Consider the following 16,705-nt stretch of genomic DNA (forward strand, 5'->3'; position numbering starts at 1 on the left):
AACACCAGAACACCGCGGTGTTGAATTGTGCTCTTTCACATCTTTTCGTTTGTTCAAACTGCGATTTGCATTTGTTCGTTCGGGTGCAGGAGGAACTTCGAGGTGAACTTCGCAGAAGAGAGCTCGGTTCAGTGTCGCTGTCCGTGATACGCGGCTCTCTCTCTCGTGCGCGCCTAACTGCACGCGCTACTCTGTTCAGCTTTTCCGCGTCTAGTTTTTGGATGCTTTAATGTTTAAATCGACAAGCGGTAAGACTTCACAAGACGTGAGAAAGATAAGCTTTCGTGACGATGCGCAGCAGTGGCCCGTCAACTGTCCTGAGCATCTTTTTAGGCTGGCCTCAGCCAGTCGGTTATATAAAATATCAAGGTGAAAGTCATCATAGCTTGCTTAGTATAGACCCAGCTCCCAACCCAACTTTGAGAATAGATTAACGGCGATATTTTTCTTATCGCCCGATAAGAGTCTCGCGTTAACGTAGCACGTTAACGGCGATAACGGCCCACCACTAATATATATACATCCATCCATCCATCCATACATACATCCATACATACATATATATATATACATCCATCCATCCATCCATGACTGTAGGAACCCTGCATTTCATATTGACTATTAAAAAATTGGAAGAAAAATAAATGGACAAGAATGGAAAAATTACAGGCCAGATGTCAGGCTGGCAAACGTGCCGTCAGCGGGCATTCATATGTATTTCTCCGGCCTCTGATCTCATTTTACAGTGTTCTTTTGTTTTGAGATGTAAAAGAATGGCCTTTCTGTCCCAACTGTCCAGTAATGTCTTGCACAAATGCAAAACAAGTGTAAGACTCGCTGTTTCTCTGTCTCTCTCATCTTCCTCTTCTGACCTCTTGAGCTCCAATGCCTGCTTTCCGCAGACACTTAATGGAGATGCAGGAACTCTGCCGGCCCGCTGTGGCTTTCTCTTCAACACACACACACACACACACACACACACTCAGAAGTGCACATACATGCCTAAGGCTGTCAACATGACCCTTGTCACCCTGTTTGCATATACCATCTCTCTTTTTACTTTCCTTTCCTCTAAACTTGATGCGCCCCAGCGTATTCCTGCATATATTACTCTATTCATCTTCCACCTCCCTCTATTTATATTCTTTTGCGCTCCGTCTCTCTTCTCTTACTGCTTCCCAGACATCTCTCTGATAAATACCCTAGTTATGAATTATATTGTAGTTCTTGTGGCTGAACCAACCAGAGCGCAATAATTCCTCATAGTACAACAATACAATCTGACAACCCGATAGAGCTCTTAAATAAAAGGAAAGAAAGGAAACGGCGCAATCACACACCATAAATTTCCATCAGACATTTCCGTTGCATCGTCTGACTTCATGGGAAATCTGTGAATTATACAACAGGGTTGACTAGGTCACACCCTTGATAACAATACAACATATATTAATCAAGATTAGTATGTGATTAATATATGTGATAGATTTTGCCCTCAATTCATCTGTTTTGCATTAAATCTATTAACTCGATTGCAAATGCTGTTTTAGTTGAACCTGCACACTGGATTCAAAAATGGCAAAAAAATCCAACAATTCATTTTTACGAGTCCCTAAGTTATTGCAATGAACACATCAGAGCACAAATTGGTTTGTTGGTTTGGCAAAGTTTGTGAGCTTCATGATGATTTCATTCATTTTAAGTTTGATAAAGGTGGTTAGAAGTAAACAAGATATTTCTCTTTGTTTGGACAGTTTTATCAGGTTTACCCTCTAAACATCACGTACGAAATAAAAACTATAAAATATAACTTACAATCCACACTGAAAGTAAAAGTGAAGTATAACATGGCACAACAATATTACATTAGAACATTGTATTTTATAATAATATTATTATGAAACACTACTGTTCAAAAGTGTGGGGTTGTTAAGGTTTTATAAAGTTTTTGAAGAAGTCTCACATGCTCACCAAGGCTGCATTTATATAATAAAGATTTTAGATATTCTTACAATTTAAATAACTGCTGTCTGTTTGCATATATTGTAAAATATAATTTATTTGAGAAATGCAAAGCTGAATTTTCAGCATCATTCAGTGTCACACAGCATCATACAGTCTTCAGAAATCATTCTTATATGCTGATTTGCTGCTCAATAATCATTTTCTATTATTATCAATGTTTAAAACAGTTGTGCTGCTCAATATTTTTGTGGAAACCATTTATTTCATTCCCAAATGACATCACTTGCTGGTTAATTGCATTGCATCTGATTAGGAAAATTATGCCAATTGTCAAACATCTGGTTCGGCGTGACTAATGAAGCCCAAACTAAATCTTGCAAAACCAAATTAACCAAAACCCTTTGTCCCAGTCCCAGAACAGAATGAAACTCAGCCAGCCAAAAAAACAAGCCAGTGAGTGACAGCTGTTTCCTGTTTCTAAACCAGTTCAGGTGTCACATGACTGACTGTTATTCCACTGACACCCCGTCTGCTCCTGAAATAGGTTCTCCAGCCTAAAATTATGCTCTACTGCTCTCTTTTACAGTGACCCCACTCCAAACATACACACACACACACACACCTCAAACTAAAAGTAGCTCATTCCTTTTTAAGACAACCAGTTCTATATTTGGGCTCCATTCAGACACATTCAGGGCTTATAATATACATCTTAATCTGAAAATGATCAAAAGTATTATAATAATTTACTGTGCAGAAGGACCTAATAATAATAATAATAATAATTAATACTGCAAAATTACTATTTAAATAGGTTAAATAATACAATCAGTAAAAAAACAAATGTGCCAATTCCATGGTCGTTACAGTGCGCATGCTCCAACCTCCAACCCAACTTGTATGCTTGTTAACTTGCATTTACAAATCAAATATTTACAAGTAATACTAGGTTGGTCTAACAATTGTCGTCTTTTCACTAGTTAAGCCAACATTTTTGCATTTAATTGTCCAGTTAACTAAAATATAATCATTAGTCTAACTTTTTGTGAGTTGGATTTTTTACAGTGTGTAAAATGTGACCTGGAAATGTTCTTGGTAGGTTTCGTGAGATTCAGCTGTGTGTGTATCTGTGCATAAGTTACAGAAGTGCATATTTTTTGTGTGGATGTATTCATATTGTGCTTTTCTACATCTGTGTGTGCGATCCAACAAGGTTAATGTTTGTAACCTTTACATAAATCTACTGCTATCCTTTTCCAGCATTGTGTTTTCCAGCAGCTGGCTCACGGCAGCGATAGACCCCATGGGAGCGTATGAATGTGCAGCCACATGTCTACTCATGACAGTCCAACATGAGCACATGAGCCAAACAAACCCTATAGCTCACCTCTGATTAACTCATGCTACATTCCCAATGGAAACCACGTCATCTAAATATACAACTCCATTTCTGCACATACACTTTTAAGATAAAGCTTCTTTGCTAGCATTGCTGGTTCTGTGAAGAACTTTTAACATCCATGGAATCTTTCCATTTCACAAAAGGTCGTGGACAAGGTTCTTTGGACTTTTACAATGTTCTTCACACTAAGAGAAAATGGTTATTTATTATTATAACTGTTCCCTGAATCAAAAATGGCTTTTCAATGGCATCACTGCAAAAACCCTTTTGGAACCTTTACTGGTAAAGGAACACTTTGCTGAAAAATTATAATTCACTGAAAGTCGTTTCTTGCCAAAATATGAGTCCATAATCCATAATAACACTTTGTGTCCTGCTGTCCTCTCAAATCAAAATCCTTCCAGTTTTGCTTTGTTTTCACTTATCAATGGTGCTTGAGTTTTGCATATTTCTCACATGACAAGACAACTTTTGATTGGAGAAAGCAATATTATGGACAAAGGAATCATATTATAGCCAGAATCAATGGTTTGAAGTTAAAAATAGTGGATTTGTTTTGTACAAACATGCAGCTTTTCACTTCACAAGACATTAATTGATAGAATGGAGCAGTGTGCATTACTGTGATGTTTTTATTAGCTGTTTGAACTCTCATTCTGACGGCACCCATTCACAGCAGAGGATACATTGGTGAGCAAGTGATGCAATGCTACATTTCCCCAAAGAAACAAACTTGTCTATATATTGGATGGCCTGAGGGTGAGTACATTTTTTGGGTGAACTCTTCTTTTAAGAGTGTAGGAAAGAGAAATCTCTTCAAGATCACAACTGCAGTTTAAAGAGGTTAAATGTATCTCAAACGTATACGAAAAAGCTTCTTGTGAAAAAGACACCATTAATCTCAGTATATTTGCTATATCTTCTCTGCTCTGCCATCATGCACACAACATTAAATTAGCAGGGGATTTCTGTGTGAGGTTAACTTAAGCAGACTGACAGCACAGAGCAAAAGGCATTAAGAAAAATAATGTCTAACATATGCCACACACAAGCTTCTGATGGACCTGTTTGCCCTAAGAATCAAAGACCACCAGACGTTACAGGAATGTTACAGAGATTAAAATTTGAGGAGGAAAATGGACGCTTCCACTACTTTCAGTACGACAGTTTACCCCCAAAAATCTCTTCTACTCACTTATACCTTTGTTACACTCTGTTAGCTAGACTCTGGTCTTGTTGAGATATATAGTTGAGTATCATCAGCATAACAGTGGAAACTAATTGCATGTTTTCTAATAATATTTCCAAGGGGCAACATATATATTGAAAATAGCAGAGGACCTAGGACAGATCCCTGTGGCGCCCCTTATTTTACTGGTGATAAATGAGATGACTCCCCATTGAAATAAACAAAATGGTAGTGACCAGACAGGTAGGATCTAAACCATTTTAAAGCCTGCCCTTGAATACCCATATAGTTTGTATAGGTTTTTTTTACAAAGTAATGTAAATAATAATAATAATAAAAAATACTATTTCAATCTTTCTACTTCAACATTTCATGTGTTATTCAATTTGTTGCTTGCCACTTGTTTCTTTGTAATTATTTGTGAGCAATTTCTGAGTAAATCTTTTTTTTTTTTTTTTTTGGTGGTGTATTTAAGTAGATTTTCATGAAAAGACTTTGAAGAAAACATGGAGTGATTTTTGGGTCAACTATTCCATTTTCATTCCAAGCTTTCCTACAAATATAGTCTTGATTGCATGTTGCAAAAAAATGGAAAATACATCTGTAGAACACAGAAGTACCAAAAAAACTGTGTCATTTGAAGTTGTTACTGAACTGTGTTCAACGGTTAGACATTTTATGCCTGAAATAGATGAAAAAAAAAGCCATTAGAGAAATATAGAGAGAGATCAAAAGAGACATACCCCTGGTAGAGTCTTCTGTTCATGCAATGCATTCTGGGCTTTGATGGCTGATTCACGAGCGCAGTAGGTGAGGAACGCGCAGCCTGTAAAAATGAGACGAGAATGAGATACAGAACTGCACACACCTATTCAAAACACACATGCACTCATGTACCAAAGCTCTGTGTTTTACGTTTCCATGCTGCTATTTATCACAAAGACATGCAAAATGAAAACAGTAGTAAACTAGATTTTTACATGTTCTGAGGCAAACATGTGTGATGTCTGCCTGTGCAAAACTCTGTTCTGTTCTGCTTTGTTGACTTGCCAAGGCATTTGTATGTGTTTGCTATGTTATGTATTCTACGTCTAAAGAAATAGTATTGTTATTTATGAGTAATAGTATGACTTAGAATTAACATACATTTACATCTGTTTTATTTATTAATTTAGCATCTGCTTTTATACATGTCTTACAAATGAAGGGCATCACAAGCAATATGTCAAAGTCAACAATATGCATAATGTCAGTTTTAAAGAAGGTCCGTAACCACCATGGACATAGAGAGAAACAACTGAAATAGAGCAAGATAAGATGTAAATTGCAAACCATTAAATAAAAGTGAGGTTTTTTTTTTCCGATTGAAATATTAATCCAGTGAAACTATGCCCAGTGATGCAAACTACTCAAATTGTTCTCAAATATGACCGTTTTGAAAGAGAGAGAGAGAGAGAGAGAGAGAGTTGCATGCATCTCTCTCTACCTCTACAAAGAATGAAGCTCTTAGTTTAGTTTGTTAACACTGAATTATGGCTTCTACAGAAGCATATCTGCAAGTCTGTCTAGAAAAGTAGGGTGGAAAAAGTAATTTGAGATACTTTTGTCATTGAAATGCTATATTTGTCCTAAATTGCCTTAATTCACCCTATATATACACATTTGGCGAGCAATCAACTGATTAGGCAGATTTTCAATATAGCATTTAAAACCCTGAATAATCTTTATTCTGTCTAGCAAGCTTGCTTTGTGTTAATCAGAAAGTTTGCAAAAAATATTTTAAAAAAGTCAAAATTAATTAAAACTTTGTTAAGAGGCACACTCCTTTCTATTCAACCTCTTTTCTAAATACATCTTCATATTCACTTTTTAAGTCTTTCCCAAACATTACGAATTATATTCTGAATTAAAACTACTGCATTTCCCCTTGGAGCCAGCTCTCGGAGATCAGACAAAGAATCCAAAGGAATATTAAAGCAGTTTGGAGCGATCAGCAGCATTCCCGACAATCGTTCTGACAGTGATATTTTCATAGCTTCAGTGTAATTGGTCGGTAATTATTGCCGTTATAGGAGCAGTAGTCTAGTGTAACCTGTAAACCTTAATTAAACCAGTCACATTCATATGGACCCAAACCAACCCTCTGATTGAAGCCACGTGTCCGGAGCGAATGGACCACCTCAGGTAGAACTAATCACACACACACACACACACACACACACAGGGAACGGTGTTTAGAGAGAGCAGAGAGTGTAACAGCTCTCATATGTATTCAGTTTGCACACCTGTGTCCATTCAACAACAATATCACGCTATAATACATGAACACTGGCACAGCATACTAAATCAACACAATCTCATTAGCAGCCCATCCATGCCAGAACAGATTAAGTATGTTGTAAAAGTAGTTTAAAGACCCAATGAATCTGTTTTGACATTGACAGTTTACTATCCTGCATTGACGTACTGTATTACCTACTGAAATTGGAAGTTAAGCTGGAACATATGAAAAAGGCGGCAACACTTTGCAATAAGGTCCTATTAGTAAACGTTAATTAATGCATTAATAGAACAATGAATTACGCTAAATAAATGACAAATGTCCCTAGGGCTGCACATTTTCAAAAGATAATAAAACTAATGTGATACTTTAGATACTAATATATTAGATTAGATTAAATTCAATTTTATTAACATTGCACATGTGGGTACAAGACAACGAAATGCAGTATGCATATGGTTTTAAAGTACTAATATGTACCTTTATGGTACTAACATGAATTATTTATGGGCAAATAAGACGTACCTTTTAGCTTTTGCACCTTACCAGCCCTGTACCTTTACATACTGTTAAATACTGTTTTACACGGTTATATTTTAATACAGTAAAATGTTTAAATATCATTACAATTTAAACTAAATGTTTTCTATTCCTGTGATGCATTCCTGTGATGCGCAGTATTTTCAGCATCATTCCTCCAGTCTTCAGTGTCACATGATCTTCAGAAATCAGAATAATATGCTGATTTGCTTCTCAGAAACATTTATACTTATTATCAGCTTTGAAAACAGTTGTGCTGCTACATATTTTTCTGAAACCATGAATATCTGGTTTCAGTCAGAACTGAATCACGCAAATGGCATTCCATGTAAAACTTAAGAGAAACAAGCAATCAAAATCTTGATTGGGTTCATTGGGGACAGAAAGAAACACTGCCTTTGGCTTTATACACCAGAGAATTACACGCAGGCTAATTTAAGATAAAGACCAATAATTCAGGCATTGTTATTCTGTGCATCTGTGTTGTATCACGCTTGGATCAATACTTTCTGGGAGCAGAAAATGACCGTCATCTCCTTATCATTTTCCATTAAAATCCCCTTTTGATAACATTTCATCACAGGCTGGTGGGAAGGAAAAGAAAGAGGGAGAGAGGGAGGGAATGATAGGGAGATATAATGTAAAAAAAAAAAAAAAAAAAAGGTTTTTGTAGCTCAATAAAAACAACTTAATCTCGGTTTGCTCCCAAACGCTCCAAAAACAGCCCACACTGCATTTTGGGGCTATAATTTACATTGAAATCTCTCCATAGTAGTAATTACATTTTCTCATACAAAATACATTTTGGCCAAGCAAACACAATACACTGGAAGCCAAACCGTTTCTGGACACCTTTTTGAGGTAATTTTTCTGAATTAAATTACTCTATTGGCAATTATTTATGGGAGTTTTAACTCAACCAAATAACTTCAGCATAAAACAGATTTAGGACTGGAATAAATTTAGATGAGTGGCAGATATTTTAGCCAAAATCTACACTGGTTGTGATTTAAAGCCTTATCATCGACAAAAAAAAAAAAGTAAATCTCATTGCTTAGTAAAACAAAATCAAACTCCAGCAAGACACATGATTTGAAGAATGCATACCATTCTGAAGATTAATATTAGGGTAATATTCAACATATTAGCAGCTGCATCCCATTTGTCTGAAGCGTAATGAACTGTCCACACAGAGATCAGAAATGTGCTCAGAAATGTGGTCCTCTCACAGGTTTTTTTATCTTCACATGTTGGAAAGGCAATGGAATGTAATTACGGTTGACTTCCTACCCTCCATTACCCTTACATTAAATAGCCATTACATTATATGACTTTATCTTTATATACAGCGTTTCTGTCTAAAAGTGTAATTGTGACTTCATTTCTCAGAGCTAAGATCTACCTTCTTTTCTCTGAGCATTTATACACATACTGTACATATAAGCTGTAATTAAATATATTGTAAACTTATTTACTTTAAATTCATGCTTTTTCAATAATGTGTGAAAAGATTTTGGAACTGTCACAAAAGAGAGCAAATTCTTGTGTCCAATGAAAATGGGCAATGATATGATACACTACTGATCAAAAGAAGTGCTCACCAAGTGCTCATTAAAAAAAAGCATTATTGCAGTTAAAATGTTTGATGTTTGAATATATTTTAAAATATAATTTATTTATGTAATCAAAGCTGTATTTTCAGCATCATTCCTCCAGTCTTCAGTGTCACATGATCTTCAGAAATCAGAATAATATGCTGATTTGCTGCTGCTCAACAAACATTTATTATTATTATTATTATTATTAATGCTGAAAACAGTTGTGCTGCATCAGATTTTTGTGTAAACTGAAACATTTTGTTTTGCATGATTATAGGATGAACAGAAATGTATTTGAAGTAGAAATGACTGCTGGACCATTTGCGTGATGTCTCATTATGTGGACAGTGCTGGCACAAAAATAATAAATATAAAAGATAAGTTGTACCTGTGCATATCTAAAAAAACAACAGCTATTTATGACAATAACAAATGCACATTAAGAGAATCATCATATTACAGCAATCATCATACATCATTACAGCAATCATCAGCAATTCAATGCAAATGAATACAGTATTTGGTCCAGTTGAGCTTATGACACTATATATGCAGCTATTTGCATGTGGAGATCAAGTGAAAACAACACTGCGCTGACTGTCACATCTACAGTAGATGAGGGGAATGCTCTTCTATAAGTAATCTTTCACATGCACTAATAAAGACTTCTTCCTCTACCTGATAGAGCTCAGTGTCTAAGTTTACCTTAATAATAGAAAAAGGGTTTCTCCTAAAAATAACAATTCTAATTACATAGATAGACCCTTTTTATGATCTTCTGCTGGTGCATTAAATTGTCCCAAAAATGTGACGATATGAAGGACCTATAATGTAACAAAAGGATTTGGATTTTGAAGATGAGACGTACTTTCAAATGCATGTAAAAGATATTGTATTATAAAATAGACAGAGAATGTTAGACATAGAGAATCATGACTATGATACTTCATAGTACAGCACACAGTCCAGGTCCAGGTTCATTACCAAAACAAAACCAATATTCCTTATGACATATTTCATAATCTGACAACATGCTAAACAATCATTACTTCAATGCTTTACCTCGCTCTTCACTTTTACGCTGTCATTGAGTGACATTGTTAGTCTGAACAACAAGCTTTTACGCACCTACTCGCACGGCACGATCCAGGCATTTATTGACATCCCTGATTAAATGTGTGCATGTGAATGCAGGTCAAAGGGAAGCCTATAAACATGCTGCCTGTGATGATTAATGTTTACCGCTGTGGCTGTTTATCTAATGCATTGCACACACGCACACACACACACAAATGCACATCCAATCTCTTCATAAAAACTAGTTGTAGATTTTGATGAGATCATTGTTTTCGTGTTGTAACAAAATTATATTCCAATAGGCATAAATATGCATAACAAACAAATGTTGGGTAAAATAGGTCTTTTTAATTGCATACTGACCCATTTTATGGTCTGTAATCTTGGATTGTTTGTTCCAATGCATTTTGAAATTGCCTTAAGGGCACATTTTTTTGATGCTGCCTTAAATTTTGGCCAAAATAAGAATCTTAGAAGCAGCACAATTATACCTACATAGGCAACAATTTAAGGCATCATGACAAGTAAAATATTCACCATTTATCACAGCCTTTCATGCATAGTATGCCTAAAAATGCTGCCCATGTAGAAAAAATCTTATACAGCCTAAAGAGGTTAGCTGGTCTCCCAGTCCAGCCAAACTGACTAGTCTGGTCTGTTTAGCTCAGGGCTTTGCTCCAGCCCCAATCAAACACACCTGCCTGTAGCTTTCTAGTGATCTTGAAGACATTGATTAGCTTGTTCAGGTGTGTTTGATTAAGGGCTGGAGGAAACTTTGTAGGACAGTGGCCCACAGTACAGAAGTTGCCCAGCCCTGTATCCAGTATCCTAAAAGAGACTTAATATTAAGTAATATTATACATTTTACTGCACTGATTATATTGGATGAGAACAAAACTGAACTAAATAAAGCAGGATAATGACTTGTTTCACTGAGTATTTGTTTCATAACTAATGAACTTCGTAGAGCTGCTTTATAGCTGAAACTGTATTCATTTAATAATTTGATGAATTGTGCACTATTATTGAACTAAACTGAATCAACATTGAACAGAACTGAATAATACTAATAACTTCTGTAAAGCTGCTTTATGATTGAACTGAGTTTGCTTCATAACTAGGATGACCATATGTGCCGTTCATACGGGACACATCCCAGTCAGGATTTTAGACCCCGTCCACACGGAGATGCGTTTCTGTGAATACGCACAAATTTTTTATCGGATAGGCGTTTCGTCCACATGGATCCGGCGTTTTCTTAAGGTGAAACCACTATTTTTTTAAACCGGGTCCCAGAGTGGATAAATTTGAAAACGCCGTCTTTGCGTTTTCGTCTGGACGGCTAATCCATATATTTTCTGAAACGATGACGTCATCAGCCCACGTCTCCCCCCTAGTCAGACACCTCTACGTCACGTAACAGCAACAAAAACATGAACAAACACTGAACGATTGTCTTTTTATTAACTAACATTAACACTGATTAATAAATGTATTGTTCCATGTTCGTTTGTGTACCACGCGCAAGGTTTATGAGCATAGTCCAAGTCTTCTTCTCTGTTTTTAGTGTATCTCTGCGGCAGAATTACAGCGCCACATACTGGTCTGGCATGTATACTACATCATTTTGCGGTTTCGTGTGGACGCAGATATTTCTTGAGATGAGGAAAAAAATGATCGGATTGGGGTAAGCTCCGTCTCCGTGTGGACGCAGTCTTAATAATGCCTAAAACATCCAGAGCAGTTTGACCAATGACATGCAGGTATTGTACATAATCAACCAATCATGGCGCTCCGTGTGAGAAGGTGAGATCTAGAGGGAATGATCAAAGCGATGCAAATATGCACACTTGTTTGTTCGTTGATTGACTCGAAGCGTCGCTGCACACAAATAAAAAAAAATTACAAAAATGTGCGCCACAATGCTTCAAGTCTAAGGAACGAACAAACACGTGAAAGCAATTCGAAAGCATAAGGAGCCGTCTGCTTTGCTCTTTATAGCTCTCTTGAATGTTACACAACGATCAACCTGCACAGTGCATATAGCCAAAACCTGGATATTTTAGGCAACATTAAAATCATGGCTGGGACGTGTCCCGTATGAACGGTGCATATGGTCACCTTATTCACAACTAATGAACTTTGCAACATCCACACAGTTATGAATGGAACTGAATTTTAAATTTTGAATTTTTAAGTCTGTTTTACAGCTGAAACTGTATTCATTTCAACTGACAAATTTTGCAATATTAACACTACTATATTCATGTTTATTACTGTGAAGCTGATTTAGTAAAATATGAATTATATTACAAAGTGCTGCATAAACAAATGTGCCTTGACTTGTCATCTGGTCTGGCTGGGAGACCAGTTAAACCAGTGTTAAACCAGCTAAGTCCAGTGAACCACATTAGGCCGACTTAATGCTATTCTTTTTAGCAGGGCTGTGAAAGCAGGTAATTGAAATATGCATCTAATGCTGTTTTCCATTGATTTCACCCTCTGCCTATTGTGGCAGGTCTTGCACTCATAAGGCACATTTCATAGCAGTAATTTAATGTCAATGCAAATGATAATCTAACAGCACTGTACTAATAACATCCCACTGAGACAGCAGTCAACAGAGAGCATGTGTGTGTGTGTGTGTGTGTGTGTGTGTGTGTTTGTGAGTGTGACAGGCCTCCTACATTGATTCATCCTCCCTCACGCACCCTCCTATGAGCATAAACCATTATTCATTTGTGCAGTGTGTGTGTGAGCGTGTGTGTGCCTCTGAGCATGACAGAAAGGAGGAATATTTTGAGCAGAAGAAGGAAGGGGGACGCAGATACTCACAGAGGAGTGCGTTGCTTTAAATGGGTTTTCAAGTTCAATTAACATGATGTTTTTCATGAATTAGAGGACTTTGTTTTCTTTCACTAATAAATGAAATAATCACAGAATACCTGGGCAAGAATCTGTCTGCGCTGCTCTCAAATCAAATCAGAGCTTCAGTCAAGTGAGATGATCTGCCTTAGACAAAAGAGAATCGAGGAATGCAAGCTCTTTTACTATTACAAATATTATTCTAAGGTTATTTAAAATCCAGTAATATATACTGTACATACTCTATTAATGCAATTTAGATTCAGTTTTAACCCACTAAGAAAGAACAAGTAAAAATGAGATTGCTTTAGTATCTCTCTTTTTTTCGCAAATGCAAAATGGGACTTTAGGTTTATTTTTATCCTAAAAAAAGACCCCATTAATCTCACATGCATCTTCTAGGATTTCAAACATTTCTCATCAAATTCTTCCACAACCAAATGATCTGAGAATCTTTCCACACACATTTTATAGTTCTACACAATAAAAAGTCCATAAGGTTTATTTTGCAGTGATGAAATAGAAGAACAATTTTTGGTTCTCCAAAGAACCTCTCAGTGACCTTTTGTAAAATGAAAAGGTACCATGGATGTTAAAGGTTATTTAATGAACCTTCAATTACAATAAAGAACCTATTCTGGCCTACCATTTAAGAAATAAATACTACAATCCATGACAAAAACACCTACTTCCTAAAGCATTATGTCCTAATTTCTGTTGGTGCATTTATTTGGATGAAATTTTGCTTGGGAATTTGGAAAAATAATGCATTGCATATACATGCTCAAATAAAGTGCTCAAATGCCAAACAAAAGAAAATGAAACCTTTAGTGTGTTTAGCACGTAATGTAAGGTACACATTTTACTGTGAATGAGAAACCTCACACCAAATGTTTCAGTTCACATAGTGAAGAACAGTGCATGTCGCACACTTAGTATGCATCATCTGCACGCAAACTGGGGCTGCCCTACTTCTGCAAGCACACACAAAAATACGTGATGATACACAAGTGGGAATGACCATGGTACATCCAGCATCCTTTTTGTTGTCATGACATGGGTGAACACAAGCAGAAAAGCACAATGCAAGAGAAATATAACAAGACAGATCTATCAACATCAGACGGGTCTGAATGACATCTGACAGCATGCATTGATGGAAATCAGTTGCAGTCATACTGAGTGTAGCTCAATATAACGTGGGACACAAAAGACCATGTCTACATGCAATAGAACAAAGTTGATGCTTATATTTTAAGTAAACAATAATGTTTATATATTCCCAATTTAATATTACATATAAATGTTAGCAGGTGCACAGACTGAACCTGCACAAAAACACAATGCATCAGTGTACTACATGAGAAATAGACCATGCTACTCGAAAAAGAGTGATAGAGGTAGGTTTGAATGGCATCTGACAGCATGCACTGATGGAAATCAGTTGCAATAGTGACTGCTTAAAAACAATGTGAAGAAGGGAAATGAGGGGAAGATGAGAATACACAGTGTGCATAATGAATACATACATGTATGTGCAACAGAAATCTAATTTGTAGATTTCGAGTAAACATTGAGCATGTTACCCTAAAAAGTGAGAGGTAGGTTAAACTGATATCTAACTGCATAGACTGATGAAAATCTGTTGAAATAATTAGCAGCGAAAAAGGTCGTGGGTTCAGTTCCCAGGGAACACACATACTGATAAAAAAATGGATAGCCTGAATGCACTGTAAGTCACTTTGGATAAAAGCGTCTGCTAAATGCATAAATGTAAACTATAAGAACAGGGGTAGCCCGCACGGTGTAAGGAACAAATGTGCATACAATCTTATGTTTCTAAAAGTTATAAATACCAATATAAACATATATATGTATTTTTCATGAGAACTGTTAACCAGGTGCGCAAACACAAAACATTAGTGTATCGCGTGAAAAACAGACTGTTACTCTTAAAAAGACTTCTGTCCGAATTCCGTGAAAGCATGCTGTCAGATGTCAATCATTTGTAATCGAGCTGGCCGTGGAAGCCTACATATGAGAGACCAGGAGGAGTACAATATAAAACCAGGTTCTGTGCGTACAGAATAAATACATGCGCAACAGAAGAAAATTGATGTTTAGAAGTAAGCAGCGGTGAACAATGACGAGGCAACATATTTTTAGCTCGTAATGCATTTTATAGCAGGTAACCCATGTTGGCCAAAGCCCTCACCAGCCAATCAGAAGCATCATTACCTTTGTGCATGCCTGTGTAACGGTCCTTGAGGACAGTCAGTTCGTGGATCTTTCCAAACTGTTCGAAAAGAGGTTTGAGGTCCTTCTCCTCCAGGTTGCGCGGGATCTGTCCTATAAACAGCTTGATGGCATCCTGGTCTTTCATGGTGCCGTTGTCGGGGTTGATGGAGATGGGCTCTGAGCCGTTCATGGGCTTAGGGAAGGTGATGTGCGCGTACTGGGGCTGGTGCGGGATCAGGAGCAGTGGTGCCGCTGCCTGGCTCGGTACCGCCCCCGGTCCAGAGAGGAGCAGGCTGGCGTGGGCAGGCTGAGGATGCTGCTGAGGATGCTGCTGCCTCCTCGCTTCAGTCTGGGTGAATCTAGCCATTCTGCGCGCGGCGGAGAGCTCGGTAATAGTAACAACATACACACGCACACGCGCCGGGAGAGAGTACGCGCTCAGCTGGAAACGCGCGCGACGCTCTCTTTCTATTCGACACATGTCACGCTCGCGCCCCCCGCACCTGATAGGAGGAGGAGGAGCGCGGTCACGACTCACATGCGCGGACCCGTACCGCCACCTGCCGACCAATCAACTGCGCTAATACACACTACTATAGATAGATAGATAGATAGATAGATAGATAGATAGATAGATAGATAGATAGATAGATAGATAGATAGATAGATAGATAGATAGATAGATAGATAGATAGATAGATAAAATCATAGTTTATCAAACTTTGAACATTATATTTAGTCATTTAGCAGATACTTTTATCCAAATAAACTTACAAATGAAACAATTTTCTTTCTGAAATTTCTAATAAATTTCACAATAATTACAAAGAAACAGCAATCAACATTTAATTAAATATTACATTTTGGAGTAGAAAGACTAAAACTGTAATTTATTGTAAAATGTGTAAAATGCACATGTACTGTATGACTTTCCAAGATACCAAATAAAACATGCCTTTTTCCCAGAGAGAGAGAGAGAGAGAGAGAGAGAGACTAAGCTTTTTTATTATTATTACAAAACTTGAAGAAAAACACAGGAACAGGGAAGCGAGACTAATATATTCCAGCAAAAAAGCGATCAAAAATAAGAACATAAAGCAAATATTCTGGCTTTGCATGTCAAATAAGAAGATTATCATCAATACAAAAAAGTGGGAAAAAAAACCACTTACATTCTTAAGAAAAGCTGCTAGGTAGCTTTGACATAATCCAGGGTGTGCACAGCAGAACTTCACGAAGTACATAGCACAGTCTTGACGTCACACACAAAACGATTGTAGGAACTGCTATATGTCAGCCATATTGGAATAGTCAGAGCTGCTCCGTTTACACTCAAGAGCAAGGTCTTTGTTTACAACTGTAGTTAGGCTGCACATGCATGAATATCTTTATCTGCAGTAGACTTAGGCAGATGCTTTTTCTAAACTAACACTACACAACAAGATGAAGCCTGTAGCTAAAAAGACATTTAAAAGGGACTTTTAAAAACATATTAAAACACAAACCCACACATTCTTACCTGTAAAAGTTTGTTCAGGTTTTTACAACCA

The 16,705-nt window shown here is 37.0% G+C and overlaps 1 protein-coding gene across 2 annotated transcripts in view; it reads right to left on the reverse strand.

The window, feature by feature from the left end:
• The window catches only part of LOC113112636 (CUGBP Elav-like family member 5), a 125,760-nt gene extending 110,116 nt beyond the window's left edge, over nucleotides 1–15,644 (reverse strand). For both annotated transcript variants that reach the window (XM_026278386.1, XM_026278375.1), the window contains exons 1-2: nucleotides 15,156–15,644; nucleotides 5,300–5,382 (exon numbers count right to left, since the gene is read on the reverse strand). In XM_026278386.1, coding sequence (XP_026134171.1) covers nucleotides 5,300–5,382; nucleotides 15,156–15,636 — 564 coding nt within the window. In that variant the 5' untranslated portion in view covers nucleotides 15,637–15,644. The remainder of the gene's footprint in view (nucleotides 1–5,299; nucleotides 5,383–15,155) is intronic.
• Nucleotides 15,645–16,705: the final 1,061 nt, after the last annotated feature.

Source organism: Carassius auratus, chromosome 2 (assembly GCF_003368295.1).
Source record: "Carassius auratus strain Wakin chromosome 2, ASM336829v1, whole genome shotgun sequence".
Classification (NCBI taxonomy): domain Eukaryota; kingdom Metazoa; phylum Chordata; class Actinopteri; order Cypriniformes; family Cyprinidae; genus Carassius; species Carassius auratus.